The sequence below is a fragment of the Chenopodium quinoa genome, unplaced genomic scaffold (genome assembly GCF_001683475.1).
Source record: "Chenopodium quinoa cultivar QQ74 unplaced genomic scaffold, ASM168347v1, whole genome shotgun sequence".
In the NCBI taxonomy this organism is placed as follows: domain Eukaryota; kingdom Viridiplantae; phylum Streptophyta; class Magnoliopsida; order Caryophyllales; family Amaranthaceae; genus Chenopodium; species Chenopodium quinoa.
Window position 1 is genome coordinate 21,035,493 of NW_018742204.1, and position 23,611 is coordinate 21,059,103.

The window sequence follows — 23,611 nt, forward strand, 5'->3', positions numbered from 1 at the left end:
GGCACATTTTAGCCTAAAGGTCATCTTGGTGGTCATGATCAACTCTACTCGTACTAGATATGGTAAGTTGCTAACACATCTATCACTGATAAACTATTATATTATGAACTTGATATTGAAATAGACATGTACAACTGCCACAATCTAGCTAGAGTTTCCTTTTTCACCTAAAAAATCTCCACCAACAAGAAAATGACAATCGGAAGAATATTGTTACACAAAATTCTTGTAAATAAAATAGACAAAACAAATACAATAAATAATATTATACATATGTAATTTAAAAAAAGAAATTATACATATGTATGCTATAACATTACTATGATGGATTGATGGGCACTCAAACCTAGACTAAGTCCACACACACGCAAATGGAGGGAAAAAAAAATGTATGTAGTACTTTTTTTTTTTTTTTTTTTTTTGAATACTTTGTAGTATACTACTTGTATATATGTAGAAGCTATATAAAGGTGTAGAAATTAAATAACGAATGAATGTATACGTCTATCAGTTGCAACAAATTCGATCTATTAAGGCTTAATTCCCTTAATAAGTTGTTCCACTTGATTGTTTGAGCTCATTTTGGCCAAATCTCCGGGTGTACGAAAATTTTCATCTTTCTTCTTGATAAGGTCCTTACCCTCCTTTAGGTTCAACAAGTATGAGACAACATCCCTCAACTTGTTGTCGCGTTCTTTAGCGGCAAGGTGCAGTACAGTTCGCCCACGATGATCACCGGCTAGCAACAATCCACGAGTTATGGAATTCGAATAGAGCTCCTTTAAGACCTCGACATGGCCTCCTAGGCCTGCCTTGTGAAAGGGGTTGGACTTATCGTCGTTGGGGTAACTTATAGAATTTGGAAATTTTTTGAGAAGGTAACGAACTATGTCAAGATTACCATTTAATGATGCATCAGAAAGAGGGGTTAATCCGTCTTCATTGGTACACTTGATTAGCTCGCGTTGATATTTGAATATGGTATGCAACATTTCTGTGATCGATTAGGCAAAACCAACAATCAATTAGTACATGAAAAATAAATCTAAAACACCTAATTAAATTTGAGTTAATTAATGTCATAATTTACATACAGGAAAATTACAAGTAATTGAGAGCTTTTCATTTAATTACGTACCTTTGTTATTATCTGCAATGGCAACATGAACAATTGATTTTCCTTTCTTTAAATTGTCAAGAGCTTTGTCATCTTTAGCCAACCTACAAAACATGTCCTTGACCAAGTCCAAATCCTTGCGACAAACAACTAGATAAAGAGGAGAGATCTTAGAGTGATTCAAGGCGTAGGACCCTTGTGGGTGCTCCTTAACCAAGAAAAATGCCAACTCCATGTGGCCATTCTCCACGGCGAGGTGCAAGGGTATGTCACCCTGAGAATCCTTGTGACATAACAGCCCCTTGTTCTTACCAACCGCCTCTTGAGCTCCTTTGGTGTTTCCACACCTTGCTGCCGTGTGGAGCTCAAGATCATCGATCACATTAGTTCTGATACCATGTTGGAAATTATTTGTCTGGTATCTTCCGGCACCCATTTCAACATCAATAGTAATGGCGTAAACTAAGATGTTGGTATTTATTTCCCGAGGAACTAGGTTGCTTCCTAGGGTGGGAGTAATTTCAAATGGTGATGGCTCATGAAGATACATTTTAGAATGAGACAAACCAAGGAGTTTCATGAGCTTTTCTTTTTCCTTCTCTAACTCTTTTTCTTTCACTGTGTTGGGACGATTTTGGTTATTGGTCATTGTGATTTGTGAAGTATATATATGATGAAAGAGAGCTTATTTATAGCTTTAATGGATGAAATGGATTTTTGACAATGAGAATGATAGAGCTAGGATGTAACATTTATATATATAGCGGGCTAGGTACGGTGGAAAATAGAAATGAATAAGAAATTGCAACAGAATTTCATGTAAATGATACAATTTAAATAATTTTCTACTCATATTTAAAATTTTTCTTTACTAGTTAATGTGATGAAGACCTGTTTACATATATATTTATTGACTTCAACTGCAACACGGCCCCTTCTTATATTAGTATTTGTTTTAGGACTTGTTAATTAAGTTATCGCATCGCTAATTTACATGTTAATCAACATTTTCAGGTCGTTCTAGATTTTTAACCACCAGATATTTTGATTTCTTATGGTTGTATTATCTTAACCTACTACTTCTAACAAGTTAGACTTGAAAATTGCTGGCATTACGTTGTGTTCACATTCATAAACCGTAGTCCTTGACCTTGTGCGCCAAGAAAATGAATAAGAAAAGATGTGAGTTTATTCCTAGTTTGTTTACGGCAGTTCACTCGGTGATGACTACAATTACAAGTGGCTATAAAACTTCTGATTAAGAAATATTGACATTGACCAACTATTTACTTACCGAAAATAACGTAATTTTGCTAACGAGCGTCCCGAGACGTTAGATAAGGATAAATTATATTGGTTGAAATGGTATTAAGTTAAGAATTCATGACAAAATCACACGTCGTTCGGTATAATTAATGTTAATTTTACTCTAATATTTGCATTTTAATTCTCTTATCCAACGCTCTGGGGGGTGCTCATTAGCTTTTGCCTTTATAATTTTGTAGACTAGTTACTAAGTAGTATTTAATCACGTAGCAACATGGCAACGACATGGAAAAAATCAAATAATGCTATTTCCTCTCCTCTTGACACTTCACACGTCTTCTCTAATACAATGAAATTTCCGCTATCTAAACCATTGATTACTCCAAAGTCTAAACAGTCAAGAGTCACTTAGCTAGCCAACTTGATCAATCTAGCAATGGTCCTTGTATTTAAAACCCGTTCTTTCCTTTCACTTATACGAAGTAATATTTTGACTTTTACATAATTTTAAATTATTTATATTTAAATGTAATTTTGTGGTCTGTTGATTAAGGGTTTTGGGGGTTAGAGTTTGGCTTGTTTATGAAAAAATCTTTTAAAAAAAATATCGCCATGTCACACTATGAGAGCTTTTTTTTTTTTTCTTTAAGACACTATGAGAGCTAGCCATGCCCCAAGTCGTTACCTTAACCACAAGTGGAATTTGATTGACATGAGTTTGTTACATACTTAGGGATAAGATTTTTATTAAATAAGGTTCTATTTAGAGACAAAAGAATATTAATGTTAGCCACATTATTCTTTATTACTCTCCAATATATGAATAAATAAGAAAATCTTACTCATATTATGTACAATAATTTTGAAATAGTTTCAATATACATTTAAAATATCAATTTTGATGTTTTTCTTTTTTTACTAAAATAGAAATCATCATGACCAAACATTCAATGCAACGTAGAAAACTAGAGATTATAGTATGGCAACATCATTGAAAATGTTATTTTAGTCTTCGACTTCCGTTCTGAGACTTCAATATTAGAAAGAAACTTCCAAGAAATTCGTGACTAATCCAAGCTATCAAGTGTTCCTATTCGTCAAAATAATAATAATAATAATAAAATTAAAAAAAATCAAGTGTTCCTAGCAATTTCTGTGATTATATATGATTATTAATGTGTTAAATTGCTATATTTTTTTTTTTTTTGGTGCTTAGAGAGCCACAAGGACGGGTGATGAGAATCAATCCCAAGATCTCTTGAAACCTATTCTTGGACCTCAATTGTATCTTAACTTTTTAGTTGATGTGGTCCTTCAACATAGTATCAAATTTATCAACCTCTCTATTCAACCACGTACACATGTTCGACTTATTAATCTATTAGTAAGAATTTGAGGATTGATAAAACATTATTTCATGAAATAATGTTTATCAAGTCGTGAAAATCTAACTTTGAAAAAGGTTTATCAAATCAAGTTTACGTCATTAGATTCGAATCAATTTTAGATCAGTTTATTTTTGTTACAAGTCAAGAATACTTGACCATGAACCAAAATGTTTTAATTTTAGGTCAATCAATTGGGCCAAGGGCGCATTTAATATTTCAAATTTTGGCAAACTTCGTGCTCATTTCAATGTAAATCATTTTTTAATGTCTATTTAAATGATGGAAGAATGTTGTTTCCTAAAGTGATTCATAACTAAGCTAGTCAACATTATTTAAAGAAAAACCACAGCTGTACCAAATTATGGAGAGGGTAAACGACCGTGGCTACTACTAGTAAACACCGAGTGGTCGCCGTGTGAAGACCCCAAGATGCAAATACCTAATGGACTAATTAGCTTGATGAGGTGACTTCATGCAGTAGTCATCACTTCTTAACCTTTCAATTTAATACTAAGTTCATTTGATTAACATTATTTGGTGTAAATTTCCCATTCAATTCATTTTCTTTGCGGACAAGGTAAATAAATGTATCATCTACAGTTAGTATTGAATTATTTCGCTTTATTTTAACTTTTTGCTCTATTTACACAGCCCTCTTGGCTATTAATTGAAAACAAATCCTAGTATATACTCCGTATAAAATATTGAATTTATATTAATATTGCATATATTGTTGTTTCAAAAAAAAAATATTGCATATATTGTTCAAAACATTAGATCTTTACCAACCTTACTCCCCTTTTAAAAAAAAATTACATCACTTTGTGATGGGCGGAGTTTTAAGAAAGTAATATAATACTACATATTATGAGTGGATGAATAATTTAATATAGTAAGAGTAAGATTGGCAAAATAAAAGAGAAAATATGTGAGAGTATATATTTGTATTATTTAAGTGAGGACTATGGAAGAGAGAAATGATAAAAATAATTTGAATGGAGTTTAATAAAGTAAAAGAGTGTAATCAATTAACCTGTACTAAAAGCGAACCTAAAGTGACACTTGTCACGATGTTATAAAAAATTTTCCCGCCTTTTTTTCTTTCCTTTTTTTTTTTTTACCAAATTTTAATGACTTCCATTTTATAACCTACCATAATAATTATTTCCATTTTGACAACACATTTAACCCAATCATACTCAATTTTTTTTTTCTTTTTCAACATATATTTTATATACTATAAATTTTTTAGTTACAAATATACTAACATAGTTTAAAATTAAGATATTGACATATATCATCATCCAAGATTATCATAATATTATTATAATTTTTTTTTCCTCCGACTTAAAATTTATTTTAATTAAAAATTGGAATAATAATTTTGGTAGGATAATTTGTATAAATCTTACAAATATACATAACGTTTATACGAACAACTTAACAAAATCATTTTATTATATTATACTCCTCTGTTTTTTTATAAGTTATGGTTGGATTTGCACATTTGTTGAGACACAACTTTGACCATCAATATCTTTAATTAGAGACTATTATTTTGTTACAAATATTTTTTTTTTGGATAAATTTGTTGAATTAACACCATTCTTTATAAATTTTGTTGTAAAGTTTAATTATGATCGTGCATGGCACGGGATTTAACCTAGTGATAAAATTAAATAGTACTCCGTATAAAGTTACCAAAAAATAGAAGTAAACACTCTTAAAAAGAAAATGATGCATTAAAAAAATGGGGAGTATAAAAAGATTGATTCAAGAAAAAATTAATTGATAATTAAAGATAGTTAAAGTTATTTACAATAGTATCATGTCCTCAAAGTGATGCAACTGTGCAAGTACATGAATGTGAACGTTTACTATTCGTTAATCTAAACTTGTTAGTAGTTAAAATAAGGTGGAACTCAATACTCATACATCATTAAAGATCTACAATGATATTGACATGAATGTGAGACACGAAACCTTAAGTGGCATCCAAACAACAAAAGAAGCCAACGCAATGTAGCAGGTAAGTCAATTGATAGATCAAGTCAAGCATTTGGAGAGTTCCCTTGTCTTTGTGTTTCATCTTTAAGGAAAATAGATTAATTGATTAAAGAAATCTACTCTGCTCTGATTTGTTGGTATCAGTCATAGTATAGAAGGTAACTAAACAAATAAATAAATAAATAAATTACTTGAACAATAAATATATTATGAGAGGGTGCCAACAATTGCCACATGCAGTTAGCCTCTTCATGTAAACTAGTGATCTTTTTGCGTTTGATTTTTTATTGGACCCATGGGCCATGGCAAGGCCCATTACCTTTTTTTTTTTTTTTATATGATTTTTTACTAGGACCAAAGTGTCAATCAAACGAGCATAAAAACAACTTACACATGATTTTTAGATTCACAATTTATCAGCTTAATACATGAACATATTTTCAAATTTATGAGAAATAATGTGCGACTTAAACTCTTCGCCAAATAAAAGAAATATGATTTCACCATTTTCTCAGCAAACTAGTGATGCAAAATCATGTCATGGTAAATTGGTAATCATGGCAATCAAAGGTTTTGGCACTACTAAAAAGGTTAAATTTCACAATTATGATACAATTTTGTTTATAATCAACATAAACTTAAGGGGGTAAGAAGGGGGAAGGAACAACAGAAAAATGGCAACTTTGATCGATCATAGAAGTGCTGTAAAACCAAGCATCAAAGAAAATTTTATTAGTTTTAGAATAGTACAGCTGCTAAAAGAAATAGGAGACTAAAACAAAAGAAATAAATTAAAATACATAAAATGAAGCACAAGAGCAATACAAGAACTTTCATTATTTAACTGAATCCAGAACTAATAATGCGTGTAATTAAATAGGTGATCGAGTAAGGCCCTGTTCTTTTGAGCTTCTGGGCAGAGCATAGCAGAGCAGATTAAAGCAGAGCAGGGCAGAGCAGAGCAGATTGAAACAGCTATTTTTAAGCATAGCAGGGCAGAGCAGAGAAGAGCAAATTGAAGCAAAGCAGAGCAGATTTCAGCAAAGCAAAGCAGCTCTAAAGAACGGGGCCTAATGCCACTTGCTGATTGAGTGTTGATAGCTGCTGAATGAACTCTCTAGTGCATTTTCAGCCTGCATCTGATACTTTTTTCTTGTTGAAGTCTCTGTATTAGTAGTTCCAAACGCGGGTTTGGGGACACTATGTTAATATCTTCAAGGCCTCGCAGCAAGAAAATGTGCTTGTCAAAGTCACAGCAGCATTTTGTAACATATAAATGCTCTGGTACAGTATTGGTTTTAAAAAACCGTACTTCTCCACCTCGGATAGTGTCCAAATGAAGGGTGTTGAGTTTAAGAAATGAACCTTCTGGTGCAATGAGATTGGCATGATTAAGATTGACTAGTTTAAGGGTAGTAAGCTCAGGAAACTTGCCTAGCATATTCATTGAAGCATCTGACCACGTTGAGGATTTCAACGTTATCTTTGTGAGGTTTTTAGGAAGATCAAAGTCGCGGACTCCACTGAATATATCATCCTTGGAGTTGGAAAAGGATATCTTTAGCACTTGTAAATAATTCAAACGCGCCAAGTAGGTTTGCAATGACCAGCCACCTTCAACACCACACAATGCTAACTTTTTTATATTTGGGCAAAGTCCATCTTTGACAGCATTTTCGAAATCTTTACTTGGGTAAGTGGTAGATAAGACTTCAAGGCTGTGGAGTTGCTTCTTGGACAAAAGAGCTTTCCGATATCCTGAGAATTTATGACCTTTACCACCCTTTCCTATAACAAGTTGTTGCAAATGTTGCAATTTTAGTAGCGACCTCAATGAAATATTGTATGATATGTCACCCTCTAAGAAAAGCATTTGGAGGTTCCAAAGCTCAAATAAGGATTCTGGAATGGAGGATTTTGAGCTAAGGAAGAGCCTTAAATACCTTAAATTGACTAAGTTGCTGAAGTCGTCAGATTGGATTCCATGGGATTCTCCCAAGTCCAAGACTCTTAGCAACTTATACTTACTGCTACTTATGGTCTTGCAACAAGCTAAGCTACTAAAGTGTAGATTAAAGTTTATAAATGAACGTACCGAGGAAGGGTCCCAATTGCTCAATGGGGTAGTTCCCTGTTGTTGGATGGATAGCCTTCGCGGCTTGATGTTGTTGATTAAAGATGTAGAGCCCTTCCTGGAAGGTATAGACATAAAGTTCTCGTGCATGGCCTTATCGATGCAAAGTTCTCGTACAAGATCATGAATACGACAAGTCTTTAACCCATCATCAATAGTCCTTCTCTTCCCTGCTTGGACTAAATTTCGATCAATGAGTTGATCCAAGTAACTCTCAGCCACTTGTTCTGGAGGTAGGTTCCCACTTGGTTCTATGAACCCTTCTGCCAACCATAGTGCAATTAGACTTCGTACAGATATGTCACTGTCTTCAGGGAAAACCGCAAAGTAGAGAAAGCAAGGCGTCAAGTTTAATGGTAGATAACGGTAACTTAAACCTAATATTGCAAAACATACTTTATTTTTTTCTAGGGGAACACTCACATCTGCGAGCGTCCTATTCCATATAGCTGTTGACCGCTTCTCACCAGCTAACATTCTCGCTATCACCAAAATGGCCAAGGGTAACCCCTTGCACTTCTCAACTATTTTCATACCCAAGCTTTTGTACTTGGGATGGTAAGATTCTTCTCCAAACACCTTTTTTTTTTAAAAAGGTCCCAACTTTCTGTTATTTCAAGATGTCGGAGAATACAAAGAGCATCACTTGGACTATATTTACTAGCTTTCCTACCCACTGGAGTATTGCGGGTGGTAATGAGGATCCTGCTGCCATTTTTCTTGTCAGGGAAGCAGTCCTCGATCTCATCCCACATTTCTGAGTGCCACACATTGTCCAAAAAGATCAGGTATTTGTTCTTTTGGAGGTGGCTCTGTAGTGCCTTCTTCAACTCTTGTGCATTAAGACTCTCAAGGTTGATTGCTTTGCACTTCATCATTTCCTTGAGGATGATGAGCATAACTTGACGAGTATCATAATCTTTTGACACTGTCACCCACGCACGATTCTTAAAACAAATGTTGACGGTTGAGCTGTTGTATAGACTCTTGGCAATTGTCGTCTTCCCATCCCTACTATAGATATAATCTCCCTTTTGTTTGACCCCTTAGTCAATAGGTTCAACAATTTGATTTTCACGTCATTGAACCCCACGAGATCTTTATCAACCTCCTCCCTCTGCCTTTTTAGGGTGTCCTCAAAGTCAGAGTCTTTAGAACTCTCACCAGCGTTGATGCTATACTTGTCCTTGTTAGCATGTATCTCTGAAACTATCACTTTGATGTCCTGAACCTTATTGTCCACTTTATGGAGTTCTTTTGCGTAAAGTGGGCTGCAGACGACTTTCCAAGAAATTGTCTTCCGTTTTTGCATCTCAATGGAGAGGATGGTGCTTTCGATGATATCCTCTGCCTCAAAAGAAACCTCTCTAATTTGCTTCACTAACTCATCCGACACTAATTCATCCGACACTAAAATAGCATTTCTTAACGCCAAACAAGAGTTTTAGAGAGTAGTAGAGGGTTACCACCAGCAGCATGAATTAGTGTCGGATGAGTTAGTGAAGCAAATTAGAGAGGTTTCTTTTGAGGCAGAGGCACAGGTTGACGTCTACTACGAGTAATTTTTTAACTCCATTACTTTGCACACTTGCAGATCATGTTTTGTTTTTAGTAGAAAAATTTGTTTTTAGTAGTATACTTATAACAAATTGTACTACTAAAAACAAATCAAACTGTCATCAAAACATGGAAGCACCAACAAATGCGGATCTTGCTCAGACTCCTAATCGTCAAGTTTATTGAAAATAATTATCAAGCTTCAATTATTAAATTCCACCTGTAGTACAACTTAGTTTAATGTTTAAACAACTCATGACTTGTTCCAAGTTTTGCTAATACAGATTCTTAAGGGGAAGATAATCTTTTGATAACTTGATTATTATATATCTTTCAAATTTAGAATCAAGAGAATTGATTACTCCTTCCATCCCATAATACTTGACACAGTTCTCATTTTTCGCCGTCCCAAAATACTTGACACGTTACCGATTTTGTAAAGTAACCACTATTATAAAATTATTTTTCTTTACACTCCATGGACCACCGCTTTTTAAGAAATAATAAAAAAAATTTAGACCCCCTTCCGCCTTCTTAACAACTAGCCCCACTTAGTTTTTAGCCAATAACAAAAGAGCATCTTTTCTACAATAAACAAATATATTAAAAGGACTCACTTACATTTTTATTAAACTACGGGCCTGTTAACTTCAGCTTAATTTCAATTCAGTTCAGCTCTAATCAGTTCAGTTCAGCTCTAATTATTTCAGCTCCTAGTTTCCTTCTCTCATAAAATATTCATTTAAGCTGAGCACAATTCAGTTCACTTCAACTCCAATTAGTTCATTAAATGTGAACATGCCCTACGTGTTCCCTACAACGCCTCAAGTATTATGGGACGAAGGGAGTATAAGCCTACACTAGTGGAATCACTGGCCCGAGGGGGCACATGCAACCCCCGAGAAAGGGAAAAAAACCAAGCAAGTTAAATTCGAACAATTATACTACTTCAATACCTAATTTAAGGAGGAAAAAATCTAGATTTTACATTAATCGATTCAAATGGAAACTGTTAAAAACAAGATAATTCTACGAATATAAACAACATTCGATTGAATAACTCTGTAACACAAAATATTCAGCTAAATATCATCCAAAAATTGATCGCAAACACAAAATTCGAAAAACAAACAAAACTCTGAACAATTGAAAACACACAAAGAATGTATTGAAATATCATCCAATTAGAACAATCAAAAACGTAATTCAGAAAGAAAAAAGTATACAATTAATACATAAAAAAATAAGCCGAAAAATATACAAAAAAATTGAAAGAAAAAAAAGAGCAAAATTGAACAACATTATGAAAAAAATCGAATATGTTCCTGCTGAATTCTGCTTCCGTCAACGTCCGAGGGCTGGTAATGGTTTACCGTCCAATTGCACACTTACACAGCCAATACAAATTAGCTAGCCCGGGGGTTATCCGGGAATAACCACTCCGATGCTAAAGTCAGTACCTTTGTGAGAGGAAGGAGAAAGAAGGGAGAATGAAGAGAGAGAAAGTGTTTTTTAGAGAGAGATTCTACCTTTGAAATGGGGATTTGCTTGGGTATTTATATAGACACAACCAAGCAGGTACCACCTATAGAGATAGGTGGCACACCGACCTTATAGGCAGTAGGTGCCTACGTGGCCCCAAGCAACTCTCCACGTGCCAGAGAGACATGCTACGTGACGAGAAGCAGCTCTCCACGTGGCATAGAGTGATGCCGGTAAGGACCATGGTTTTATTCGCCGATTAATGAGGGCTTATATTGCACAGCACTCTCTTACCGGTTTATGAAGGATACTACCGGCATATCAAGGTTGCTACCGTTATATCCCGTACAACTAGCCCCACAAAACTAACGTCCTCACTTGCGATGGAACCTTGTGACGCGTTGCGTAAGAGACAAAATGAGAAAATATTCGATTTGCCCCCCAAGTGAGCGAATTGCCGATAGGCTTTGCTCAATTTAAAACCGAAAAAATCTACGATTTGCCCCCCAAGAGAGCGAATTGCCGATAGGCTTGCTCAATTTAAAGCCGAAAAAATCTACGATTTGCCCCCCAAGAGAGCGAATTGCCGATAGGCTTGCTCAATTTAAAGCCAAAAAAATCTACGATTTGCCCCCCAAGTGAGTTGCCGATAGGCTTTGCTCAGAATAATGTAGGAATTAAGTGATTAAATTGCGAAACTTACAACAATTTGATGATGAATAATTGAATATCGCCGATTTGATCTTCCTCTAAGTGAAGCCCCTTAGTCGGAATTTCAGAGAGAGTATGAGAGGGACCAGAGAAAATTACAGAAATGATACAAGTAAAAAGGAAGAATAATGATGTATATCAGCTACAAAATTTACAAAAATGCCATTATTAATAAGGTGTATTGTAGACGGTTGGATCTGATTTAATCAATGGGCCGAATTTATTCTTATATACAAGAAATTTATTTTATAAAGAGGAGTGTTTATATTTTTGGTGGACCGATATAGCATTGAAAATTTTACCCTACACCCTAGTGTAGGATGTGTTGCCTACACCCCCCTATGCTACGTCGTTTTGCGATTCTTTCCTTTTTTTTTTTCCTTTTTTTCCTTTTTTTCTTTTTTTCTTTTCTTCCTCTTTTTTCCTTTTTCCTTTGTTTCTTATTATTCAATTTATGTATATATATGATTTTAAACCCTATTTTTTCTCTCTCTTCAATTGATCAACCTCCATTTTTTATCTACATTTTTCTCTCGCTAATTCATCTTCTTCATTTGATTTTTTGAACGAATTCGTTAATTGTTACCGATCATCAATGGCGAATTCTGCATCTGGAGATTGCGTTGATTTTGATCGCGATTGCGAGCGTGTGTTTCCTTCTGGACTTCGTTTTGTTGATTCGTTTGTGCAACAATGTGAGTAATTGTGATCATAATTTTTCAATTTTTAATTATCTCTAATTAGTTCTGTTATAATGCTCTGTTAATTTGAACTTAATTGATGTATTATTATTCACTTTCGATTTTTGAATTTACTACTTTGATTACATTATGATGAACGTTTTTGGATTGTTGTACTTTGTATGAACATTTTGTTGCTTCATTTGTTGTTTCATTTGTTGTTTTCTCTATGTTTTAGAATTGTGTGTTTTTGTCGTATATTTTGTAGATTATACTTTCAATTAATCGTTTATGTTTTCTTATTCATTCTTACTAATGTGTTTATGTTTAGTCTTAAAGTCATTTTTGATCATTTATTTTTACATTTTTATATCGATATTATGTGTAGTGGTAAATAATGAAAATATTGTTCAAAATATTATGTGCTGAAATTCTTTTTGCAATTGATCATGTGCTGTTTTGATATTGAACATTTTACTTATTTGTTATTGTTCATTCATGAAACTCTTTATGATCATTTATAATTGTATATTGTGCAGTGGAAAAAAATGATGATATTATGTATTTAGAAGCAGAACAGTCTGAATTAAAGGATAAAGAATTTAAATCTGAAGATGAAGCTTTCGAAGCGTATAATGAATATGCTTTTAGGAAAGGTTTTGGAATTCGAATTGGGAAGAGTAAGAGAAGAAGATATGATTCTTTTTTGATGAAAATATTTGTTTGTTGTAATGAGGGATTCAAAGATAATAAGTGTAAGAATAAAAGGATTTATGAGAAGTTGGATCATCGAACTGGTTGTTTAGCTTTTGTGCAGTTTCATATTGATCATTTAGGGGTCTATACATGTACAAGACATGAAATGGTTCATAATCATGCTATGATTCCTCCTGAAAAAAGGCATTTGATAAGGTCTCAAAGAGATGTGAATAAAGAGCAGCTTCTTTTCATTTCAACAATGAAATTGAGTGGAGTCAAAGTTACTGATTCTTTGAGGGTTCTAAAGAAGGAGGTTGGGGGATCTCCTAATCTTTGTTTTACTGCTTATGATGCTTATAATGCATTGTCATCTGAAAAAGCTGCCCAAATTGAAGGATGTGATAGTAACCAATTGATTAAATATTTTGCCAAGAGACATGTGAATGAGACAGATTTTTATTATGATTTTGAACAAGATGATAGTGGTGCTTTAGTTAGTTTTTTTTTGGCGTGATGGTAGGATGATGAGAGATTATCATTACTTTGGAGATTTGTTGGTTTTTGATACAACTTATAGAACTAATAAATATGGAATGATATGTGCTCCATTTATTGGGATGAACCATCATGGTAACAATGTCATGTTTGGTATGGGTTTTATTCTTAATGAGCGCACCGAGTCTTTTGATTGGTTGTTTGATACATTTTTGCACTCAATGGGGAGGAAAAGTCCCATTACAATTATGACTGATCAAGCACAAGCGATTGCAGCGGGTATAAGAAACATTTTTCCTTCAACTGTTCATCATCGTTTATGTGTATGGCATCTTGAACAAAATTCTAAGAAACACATTGGAGCATTGAGAGCTTTGGAAGGCTTTACAGATTTTTTTGGATATCTTTTGAAGTATTGTGAAACTCCTGCTAAATTTGAATATTTCTGGAAAAGGTAAATTATTGTTTTTTGTATTTATTTTTTATTTTTATTATGTGATATATTTGATTATTATGTGATATATATATGAACATTTAGTGTTTTACATATGATCATAATATTATTAGTGTCCATATTGTTTATGATCATTATTCTTTATACAAATGTACATATTTTAATTTATATTTTGTTCATTTTTAAATTAATATATGATCATTTCTGTTATACAGGATGTGTGATAAATACAAATGTGAAAATGATGATTGGTTATGTGATTTGTATAAAATAAAGGAAATGTGGTGTCCTGCTTATTCTAAGAAGTATTGGTCTGGTGGTATATTGTCTTCTCAACGTAGTGAAACTACTAATAAGTCAGTTTCACAACGTCTTAATAAGACTCAAGGTTTATGTGATTTTTATCATGTTTTTCTTGATGTCATTTCTGAGTGGAGAAGTAAGGAAGGTGCAAGAGATTACAATACTCTGAGGGGTAATAGGCACCTAGCTTTTGCTAATATTGGTATATTAGTTCATGCAAGATCATTGTACACTATTCAAGCTTATGTTCTTTTTGAAGAGGAGTTCATTAGGGGGACAGCTTATGATCATGTTGATAATGGTTTGCGTTTTCCAGAATATTCATATCTTCTTTGGAGGCCTGGGAAGGATATAATTAAGCATGAAGTTGTTTTTAATAAGGAAACACATGCAATTTGTTGCACATGCATGTACTTTAGTGAGACTGGTTTACTTTGTTCTCATTCTCTTCGAGTATATCATTTGCATTGTGTGCGTAATATTCCACAAGAGTATATAATGAAACGATGGACAAAGGCTGCCATGTGTAGTCATGGTATTGAAGAACCTACTTTGAGGACAAATGTTGTGGCTACTAGTGTTTGGAGGTCACAAACAATCAGAAAGTTTGTTAAGTTGATAACAAGTTGTCAGAATTCTTTGAATGCAAGGGCAGAGGTTGAGTGTTATTTCAATCTGTTAAAAGAAAAGGTTGAGAGTGTATCAGGTGTAATTGACTTTATTGAACCTGTTAAAGAGGTTGAAATTGTTGATCTTGAGATCAAGAATCCTCAAAAAGCTAGGCCTAAAGGTGAGAGGAATGTAAGGCCTAAGAGTACCTTGGAGAAGCAGTGTAACAAGGCAAAGGGTAATTTCAAGAGGAAAAAGTCTATGTACACTCCTTACAAAAGGGGTATAGGGCAAGCAGTTGTACAGGTATATGATCATTTCATATTTTCAAATTGATCATTTCAGTTTTCGTAAATGATCATTTATGTTTTTTTTTAAATAGGAACTTGATGAGAACGGTTGTGCTGTTACTTATGCTAATTCTATTAGTGATCCCATTGAATTGATTGTTTTGAGCAATAAACGGGCTCAGGTAAATTCAAATGTGCCAAAAAAAACATTTTATTTATATTTTATTAATATTGATTTTTATAATTTAAAAATATAGGTCGGCTTAAAATCAGCTGTTGTAGAAGAAATTCCTTCTAGTTCTAAGGAATCAAATCATAGTATTTCCAATGATTTTGATCAGGTATGTTTGTTTGTTATTGATTATAAATTTATTTTATTTTTTGGCATTTATGATCTATATTATAATTTTTTTTTATTTAATTTTTTATATTTTTTTTTGGTTTTTTTGTAGGCTACTGGTGAAAGCTCTCTTTCATCTATCATATCTATTGATGTTGATATTTCATCTATTGCTAAGGTTTTTTTTCCATATTTGTTTGTATAAGTGTTTGTAACTGATCATATACTGGTTTATTAATGATCAATTTAATTTTTTTTAAAGGCGAAGGATTTAAATCTTGAAGGTGTTTCTGCTGTTCAACCTTGTTCTAATTTTGGTGCAAATAAAGGTGCTTCTGGTGTTAAAACTTACTCTCAAATTAATCCAAGAGTTCCAATTCATACTAGTGCGTCAACAAAATCTCCTGTTGTTATTCAACCTACTGTTCCCAGGAATGTTCAAAATCAAACTCAGAATTGTTCAAACACCAATCTAGAAATGATCATATCCAACTCCAGGAATGTTCAATCAACAAATGTTCAAGTTATTTCTCCTACGGTTCAAATAAATGATCAAGGATTTCGTGTTCAGAATGTTCAAGTTACTCCTCCCACAGTTCAAAGAAATGATCAAGGTGCTCGTGTTCCAATTCTTCAATCAAGAAATGTTCAATTAGGTTCTAAAAAGATTTCTTCTAAGTATGATAGGTTGTTAGCCTTTTTTGATACAAGTGTAGCTAAACGTTTGGCTAATAAAGATAAATAATTAGTATTCCAGAACTTTATAAACATTAGACTTTTTTGTAATGTTGATTTAATTACTATTTTGTAATTTTGAATTTTCGATCTATTATGTAAAAGACATAAATATTATATTTTATATAGTACTATTTTAGTATATTTGAACTTTATATTAGAATTTTATATGTTTTTAAAATTATACATTTATCAATGATTATTTAGTCATTAGAATTTTATATGTTTTAAAATTCTATATTTATCAATGATTATTTAGTCATTTGTATATGAACAAAAGTAAGAACCAACATCCAATTTATAAAACTTATAAAAAACTTTCATTCAAAGATTAAAATGAAATATCAATTACAATAATATTAAAATAAAATATAAAAAACTTTCATTCAAAGATTAAAATGAAATATCAATTACAATAATATTAAAATAAAATCCATAAGTCTATTTCTAAAAAAAAAATAGTCATATATAAGAAATGAACATATACATAGTTGTAAATGAACATTTGAAACTACAAAGTTGCAAATTTTCTAGCTTTCCTTCTATTTGCTCTTGATTCAGTGTTTTCTTCAAATAACATCAGTTCTGCTGTGTATTAGAGCCTTAGATTTCTAATTTGTTCCACCTGTTGAACAAAATGAATTGTCAAATTTTAATTAAACAATCTTTACTGTTTCATAAATGAATATTATATCTTAAATAATTGATCATTTATAACTCTTACATTGTTTGGTTTTAAATCACAAATCCAGCTCTCATTAGGATCAGCAGTGAAGGTTTCCATATGCTTCATAATGTAAACTCCACAGTTTGTATAGTCATTGTTGCTACGCCATTTCATCTTTTCCAAAACAACTGTGTAGTCTTCAATTCTTTTTGCATCTTGATATCCAAGGTGTTTCATGTACTCTGCCAATCCTTTTAACTGATAGAAAAAAGAGTAAAAATTGTTTAGAAGTTTGTATTGTGATGAAGACATGAACAATTAATAAAATATAATTGATCATGTAGTCAACTATAAATGAACATATTATCTCACCATCATTTTTGGTTGTTCTTCATATTTTGCTTGGACTGATACCTTTTTTGGTAGTTTTCTATTGTCAATTATATGAATTTTGTCTTCAATATGATTGACGCACAACAGAAAAAAATGTTGAGAAGTTGATACTGGGAAGAAGACCTGAACAAATTATATAATGTTATTGGACAATATATTGAAGGTAATTGAACATTTGTATTAAACAAGAATTAATACCTGTTTATATCCAACAATGCTGTCAATTTTATTCAACTTCAGTTCATTGTCAATTCTTTCTATGAAGGCATTAATTCTTGTCTTCATTGATGATCCTTCTCGACAAACTCTATTTGTGCACATAATGTGCTGTTGAAATAGAAACAAATATATAGAAGTTAAATGAATTTTTAGCAATTATTTATCATAGGAAAATAGAATCAATAATATAAAAAAAGAAGAAAGACTAACATGAAGCACTGTTGAGAAATAAATCTTGTTTCTCGGCTTTTTATGATTAAGAAACCTTGCCCATCCATCTATGACACAATTTGTCACTTCAACATCATCTCCAAGAGTTTTCATTTCATTTCTATTGATGAGATTCAAGCCATCATAGTATAAGAGTGCACTGCATTATGAACATTTAATAATATGAATGTGAACATATTTTTATAAAAGATATTAAACCTTAAGTTTAATTAGTGTAAGTAATTACCTTTCATCTTTTCCACCAAGAGCAAAGTCTACTGCAATTTGGTTCATGTCTTTCTCATCTTTAAACAGATCCTTGTACTTGACCAAATAAGGAGATCGGAAAGCAGGAGGAATTGTTTGCTTTTCGCGTTTTGGTCTTGTTGTTCAATATAAAATATTGTTAAATTAGTGTAAGTAATTATGAACATTTAATAATATGAATGTGAACATATTTTTATAAAAGATATTAAACCTTAAGTTTGATTAGTGTAAGTAATTACCTTTCATCTTTTCCACCAAGAGCAAAGTATACTGCAATTTGGTTCATGGATTTCTCATCTTTAAACAGATCCTTGTACTTGACCAAGTAAGGAGATCGGAAAGCAGGAGGAATTGTTTGCTTTTCGCATTTTGGTCTTGTTGTTCAATATAAAATATTGTTAAATTAAGAAAATTATGAGGAACATAAATGAACATTTGAGTGTATATAAATAAATTTGAAATTATACCTTTCAACCTTTTCCTTTTCAGTTTTTTTCTTCTTTTCTGCAATTGACTTTTTCTTATCATCATTCCTGGTCATATTACATAACACAAATGTACATTTAGGTATATGAAAATGTTCATTATTATTTTTGAACATTTACTTAATATAAATAATGTACCTTTTTTGTGACTTTTGAGGATGAAGCAACAATCTTCTTGTTTTCACTGAAAAGTCAAACAATGTCAGTACATATTAATAAAATAAAAGCTTCTTATGTAACACCCTGAATCATTTTCAATTCATAAAATGAAAGATATTGATTTAACATAAACCTATTGATTTAACATAAACCACACATTCATATTACATATTCAACAAAATAATGTTCACACATACAATAGTTTGAGAAACACCAGTTTCAAGTTACAACACGATAGTAACATAAGTTAAATTGTTCCATCTAGATATTTATCCTACACCATTACATAACCCTAATAGTAAGACATGTCTTCAGGATTTTACCCCTCCACTTTTTCATCATTTTTTGTTTTTTCAAAAACATCTTCCTTGTTTTGTTTTCCACCTCCAACTGTGTTTTTTGGATCATCACTTTTTTCACCACCATCTGACCTAGGGTCAGCATCAACCACTGAACCAGATCCTGCATCTAAGAAAAAATTTAATTAGATATAATATTATTTCTTTGTAAATGAACATTTGAGTATTTATAATTGAACATTATACCTGTTCTAGGCAATCCTTCATTATCTGACCTAGTGTCAACATCAAATTTTGAACCAGTTGCTGCGTCTAACAAAAAAATACAATTAATAATGAATATTTCTTGTTTGTAAATGAACATTTACACTTTTTAATTGAACATTATACCAGTTCTAGAAAATTCTTCAATTCTTTGTTCTGAAGCTGCTGAAGTTTTACCCACATCCTTTTCTGCAGCTGTATTATAAATCATCATTTTGGAGATACACTAAGTTAATAGTATTAACACATAATAATTAGAAATGAACATTTCTAATTAAGTTTATGTACATTATTATTAAATATATGAACATATTACCATTTGTTGAAATTATTGGTTGTTCAATTATATCACCAAGTGTTGAAGAGGTGGGCCATGTTTCTGTTTAGGACAATTTAGACCACAAATTTAGAATTTTTCATATAAAAATTAGGATATATAGTCTCTTTTAGTTAGAATTTACCAATGGCTGGAGAAGGTGGAGTCAACCCCAAGCTGAAAGCTTTTCTGATGTCATATTCTTGTTCTTTTTCCTTTCCCTTTTTAGTTAATTTCTTCCCAGTCATTTGCTTCTCAGTTGTTTGCTTTTCAGACCCTTGAATCAGATTCTTCTCAGCTTGTGCAAGTGCATTTAGGAAATCCTCACTGCCAAAGAATTCTTCATCTTGGCTTAGAATTGATGGTTCCCTAGCTGCCACCTTTCCTAAAACTTCATCAACTTTTTTCACCAAGTCATTTCCAGGGAAGATATCCTTTGCCTTCACCAATTTTGAAGAAAGCTTTGACAGGTTTGAACAAGTTGTTTTTACCAGGGAAACAAAATTATCCATAAAAACCTATATGAATGAATATTAAAAATTATGCAGTTGAACATTTCAGATTATACAAATGAACATTTATGTTAACAAAAGTGATCATTTTATAACCTTAGGACTTTCTTCAACTTCTGCAGCAATCCTTGGTAGAATCTTCCCTCTCCCAAATCCCAATTCTAATTCAATCTTCAACCTCTCAAGAACCATGTCTCTATTCCATGCAGATATGATAGGAATTGTTCTTGGAGGCCTTTTGTCTAACCTTTGAACTCTATCAAAATAGAACAACTACAAGAAAAAAGAAAACATGGAACAGAACATAAACAATAAAAAAAGTGCATTTATTTAAATTTAAATGAACATTTTGTATCTAAGAATATACCATCAGAAATTGAAGAGGGCCTTTGTAGAACCCCTTGCCTTGCTGCTTTCTCCAATCAACATGACATTTGATAAGTGAGTCATATACAAACTGACACCAGTTCAAATTTTTTATGTTTTCTTTGTCCATCATAGAATAAAGAAATTTGAAATGGCATTGATTGTTTGATACACATTTCATCAAGCAGTTCACAGCCACTGCTAAAAAGTTAGTAATGAAATGTTCACTTGGTGGTCTGTTGTTGGTGAATTTATATTTATGTATCCATTCACAATCTGCCAACAAAATGAACAAAACATTTATACTTTTGATCATTTAATGTATTTAAAATGAACATTTAAAACTGATCATACCTGACTCACTGATGGAGTTTTTCCTGACCATGATTTTCTCCATTTCTTCAGAAATTCTGCATACTCCTCGCTAATTTTATCAGACTTTGGCTCAACAATTGGAATTTCTCCTGTAGGCAAGCCATAAACTACCCTAACATCCTCTACCTCAATTTCTATTTTTTCATTCTTTGGTAGTTCAAAACACTGGCTATTTTCTTCAAAACTTCCCAATAACCAGTTACAGAACTTTTGATCAAGTTAAGGTAAACTAATGTCAAGAAGTGATCCTAACCCTATATCAACAACTTGTTGTTTTTGGGTAGGTGTCATCTTTTTTATCCATGCAATGAACTTCACATGTCCTCCTCTCTTTGAAGATTTCTCTTCCTCAAATTCATCTTCCTGAATTTCCTCAACTTCATCAGTTTCTATTGCTTGAACCATTTCAGTTTTCATTTTCTTTTTTCTCCTACCTTCAACCTTTCCTTCATCATACAGTACCATCTTTTGCTCCTCCTTTTCAACCTTTGCCTTCACTAAATTCCCTTTCTTTGCCTGTTTCTTCCTTGGCTTTACTTCTTCCTCTTCCTCCTCTTCCTCCACCTCATAATCATCCTCACTGACAGGCTCTTCTTCTGCTCTATAAACTGACTCTTCACTATCATCATCACTGTCAGTAGAACTTTCATCAGTAGGATCTTGAGAGGGTTCATCTGATGGTACTTCTTGTATTTTTTTTCTCTTTCCAGCATTTCTCTTGGCAGGACTGACATCTGAAAATTAAATATATAATTTTGTTTAAGTATTGAAAATGTACAGTAAGCAAATGATAAAATGAACAAAATTGTTTTCTCAAATGATCATTCTATATATAGAAATTGAACATTTATAATATATCATTATATACCTGCTTTTCTTTTGCCAGCAACCTTAGAAGTTTTCTTCACTTCTTCTGGAGTTTTCTTTTTCCCACCTATATATTGAAATTGAACATTAATGATATACCATCATAAATGATCATTCTATACATTAAGATTGAACATTTACCCTTTTTGCCTTGGTCTGGAGGATATTCAGCAGGAGCACCTGCCATTTTTTTTTATTGGAGTAGGTGTTGGAGGTGGTGCATCAGCTTCCTTTTGAATAGGAAAATTCCTTGTAGACATTCTTCTCTTCTGTCCTATTTTTGCGGTTTCTTTAGCAGGTTCAACATCCTTCTTCAGGCTTCCCTTTTCAGATTCATCTAACAGAACATCTATTGCTTTTAAAAAAATTTATGTCAGTATATTTGAAAGTGTAATATTTATTGTGTAACAGAAAAGTATTATGATTACCTTGGCTCCTTGTAATTCTACCACTTGGCACAACAACAAGGCTTTTGTTTTTGTTTTTCCTTGCAACCATTTTGTATCTTGTTTTCATTTTGGTTGACTGATCACTTTTTTGTGATGATGGAGCTGTCTCCTCACTAAGTTTTGTGGAAACTTTATCATCATCTTGATCTAGAAGATAAGTTTCATCCTCAATTTGAACAAAATCAGGTGCAATTTGTGCTGCATATGAAATGATCAAATATAAAAGATTAAATAAACATTTATTTAAATTGGATGACAAATGTTTACTATATACAATATAAATGAACATTTCAGATAATGAATATGTACATTTTCCACTATTTACCTTTCGGATCTGTTGTCTTTGTAGACTCATCTTCCACTGTTTTCTCTTTAGGGATTTTCTCCTTTTCAGGCTCTTTTTTTCCCTCTTGTCCTTCTATGAAAATTTAATTAGTTAATATTTATATATTTTTTTAATCTTATTGAACATTCAATATTATGTAGATCCAATATGAACATTTTATGTAATAAAAATGTACATTTATAAATTTTTACCTTCTACATTTGTTGTCTTTGGAAAGACATCTTCCACAGTTTTGTCTTTAGGGCTTTTCTCTTTTTCAGTCCCTTTTTTTCCTTCTTGTCCTTCTATTAAAATTTATTTAGTTAAAATTTAATTTTTTTAATCTTATTGAATATTTTATATTATGCTTTTCCAATATGAACATTTTTTGTAATAAAAATGTACATTTTAAAATTTTAACCTTTTTCCACAGTTTTCTCTTCTATTGGCCCTTTTTCTTTCTTTTTTGCTTCACCTTCAAAAGTAATAGTATTGTTAAAATTGATATTTATGACTATTAAACAAAAATATTCAATAAATATGATCATTTACCTTTCCTGATTTCCTTGCTTGCCTTTTCCATTCTTTTGAGATTTCTCATAATTCTGATTGTCGATTCTTTGTACTTCCTGTAAATGTATGATATTGTGATATAACTTTGAAATATATTCATTAATTGATTAAATTAATTCAATTATTTAAATTTAAACATACTTTGGGTTTCTCTCTATGTCTAAATGTATTTCTTGCATCTTGTCCTTTAATGTTGTTATTCTTGAATCATCTTTGGGTTTTCTGATATTTCATTAAAAATATGTTTGAATTTACAATTTTGATTAGTAAATAAAAAAATGAACATATAACTTATATTACTATTGGCCATGAGCAAACTTTTTTGTACTGATTTTCAAATGAACATATAGTCTATCTTAATTGAACATTTAAGTTTTCTTACTTTTGGCCAAGACTATTCTTTACTGGATTGCTTTGCACTTTTGGTTCAACTTCTTCTTGCTTGCTGAAATCAATATTAAGAAATACTTTAAATAAAAAATGCACATAAATTGTACATAAAATATACTGTTATAAAAATGAACATTTGTTTATATAAAATTGATCATTAGTATACCTTTCATCCATACTCTCTTTGTCAGTTGTGTTATGTGTAGCA

General features: G+C 32.0%; 5 protein-coding genes and 1 long non-coding RNA gene across 9 annotated transcripts; 2 read left to right on the top strand and 4 right to left on the bottom strand.

The window, feature by feature from the left end:
• Positions 1 to 530: 530 nt before the first annotated feature.
• On the bottom strand, positions 531 to 2,156 carry LOC110686214 (ankyrin-1-like). Its single transcript, XM_021862857.1, has 2 exons — positions 1,139 to 2,156; positions 531 to 994 (listed from the first exon to the last, which is right to left on the bottom strand). Exons 1-2 carry the CDS (start codon positions 1,764 to 1,766, stop codon positions 531 to 533), a joined length of 1,092 nt encoding a protein of 363 aa, XP_021718549.1. The 5' UTR covers positions 1,767 to 2,156.
• Positions 2,157 to 6,443: 4,287 nt separating this feature from the next.
• LOC110697194 (putative late blight resistance protein homolog R1B-16) lies at positions 6,444 to 9,372 on the bottom strand. The gene has a single exon (XM_021874578.1). It carries the CDS (start codon positions 8,444 to 8,446, stop codon positions 6,896 to 6,898), a length of 1,551 nt encoding a protein of 516 aa, XP_021730270.1. The 5' UTR covers positions 8,447 to 9,372; the 3' UTR covers positions 6,444 to 6,895.
• A 2,379-nt stretch (positions 9,373 to 11,751) lies between these two features.
• Positions 11,752 to 13,562, top strand: LOC110722897 (protein FAR1-RELATED SEQUENCE 5-like). Its single transcript, XM_021902190.1, has 2 exons — positions 11,752 to 12,357; positions 12,882 to 13,562. Exons 1-2 carry the CDS (start codon positions 12,258 to 12,260, stop codon positions 13,553 to 13,555), a joined length of 774 nt encoding a protein of 257 aa, XP_021757882.1. The 5' UTR covers positions 11,752 to 12,257; the 3' UTR covers positions 13,556 to 13,562.
• Positions 13,493 to 16,300, top strand: LOC110722878 (protein FAR1-RELATED SEQUENCE 9-like). 3 transcript variants are annotated; one of them, XM_021902173.1, is made up of 6 exons: positions 13,493 to 13,990; positions 14,206 to 15,208; positions 15,285 to 15,374; positions 15,450 to 15,533; positions 15,645 to 15,710; positions 15,795 to 16,300. In XM_021902173.1, exons 1-6 carry the CDS (start codon positions 13,563 to 13,565, stop codon positions 16,275 to 16,277), a joined length of 2,154 nt encoding a protein of 717 aa, XP_021757865.1. In that variant the 5' UTR covers positions 13,493 to 13,562; the 3' UTR covers positions 16,278 to 16,300. The 3 variants fall into 3 exon arrangements, with proteins under 3 accessions (XP_021757865.1, XP_021757870.1, XP_021757873.1); XM_021902178.1 differs by lacking the exon at positions 15,645 to 15,710; XM_021902181.1 differs by lacking the exon at positions 15,285 to 15,374.
• A 2,488-nt stretch (positions 16,301 to 18,788) lies between these two features.
• On the bottom strand, positions 18,789 to 19,414 carry LOC110697375. Of its 2 annotated transcripts, none has more exons than XM_021874841.1 (3): positions 19,357 to 19,414; positions 19,213 to 19,278; positions 18,789 to 19,129 (listed from the first exon to the last, which is right to left on the bottom strand). In XM_021874841.1, exons 1-3 carry the CDS (start codon positions 19,411 to 19,413, stop codon positions 18,950 to 18,952), a joined length of 303 nt encoding a protein of 100 aa, XP_021730533.1. In that variant the 5' UTR covers position 19,414; the 3' UTR covers positions 18,789 to 18,949. The 2 variants fall into 2 exon arrangements, with proteins under 2 accessions (XP_021730533.1, XP_021730478.1); XM_021874786.1 differs by having other exon boundaries at positions 18,789 to 19,135.
• A 2,088-nt stretch (positions 19,415 to 21,502) lies between these two features.
• On the bottom strand, positions 21,503 to 21,849 carry LOC110722907. The gene is made up of 3 exons (XR_002511648.1): positions 21,808 to 21,849; positions 21,668 to 21,733; positions 21,503 to 21,533 (listed from the first exon to the last, which is right to left on the bottom strand). It is a non-coding gene; the product is annotated as an uncharacterized LOC110722907 (long non-coding RNA).
• Between the last annotated feature and the right edge of the window lie 1,762 nt (positions 21,850 to 23,611).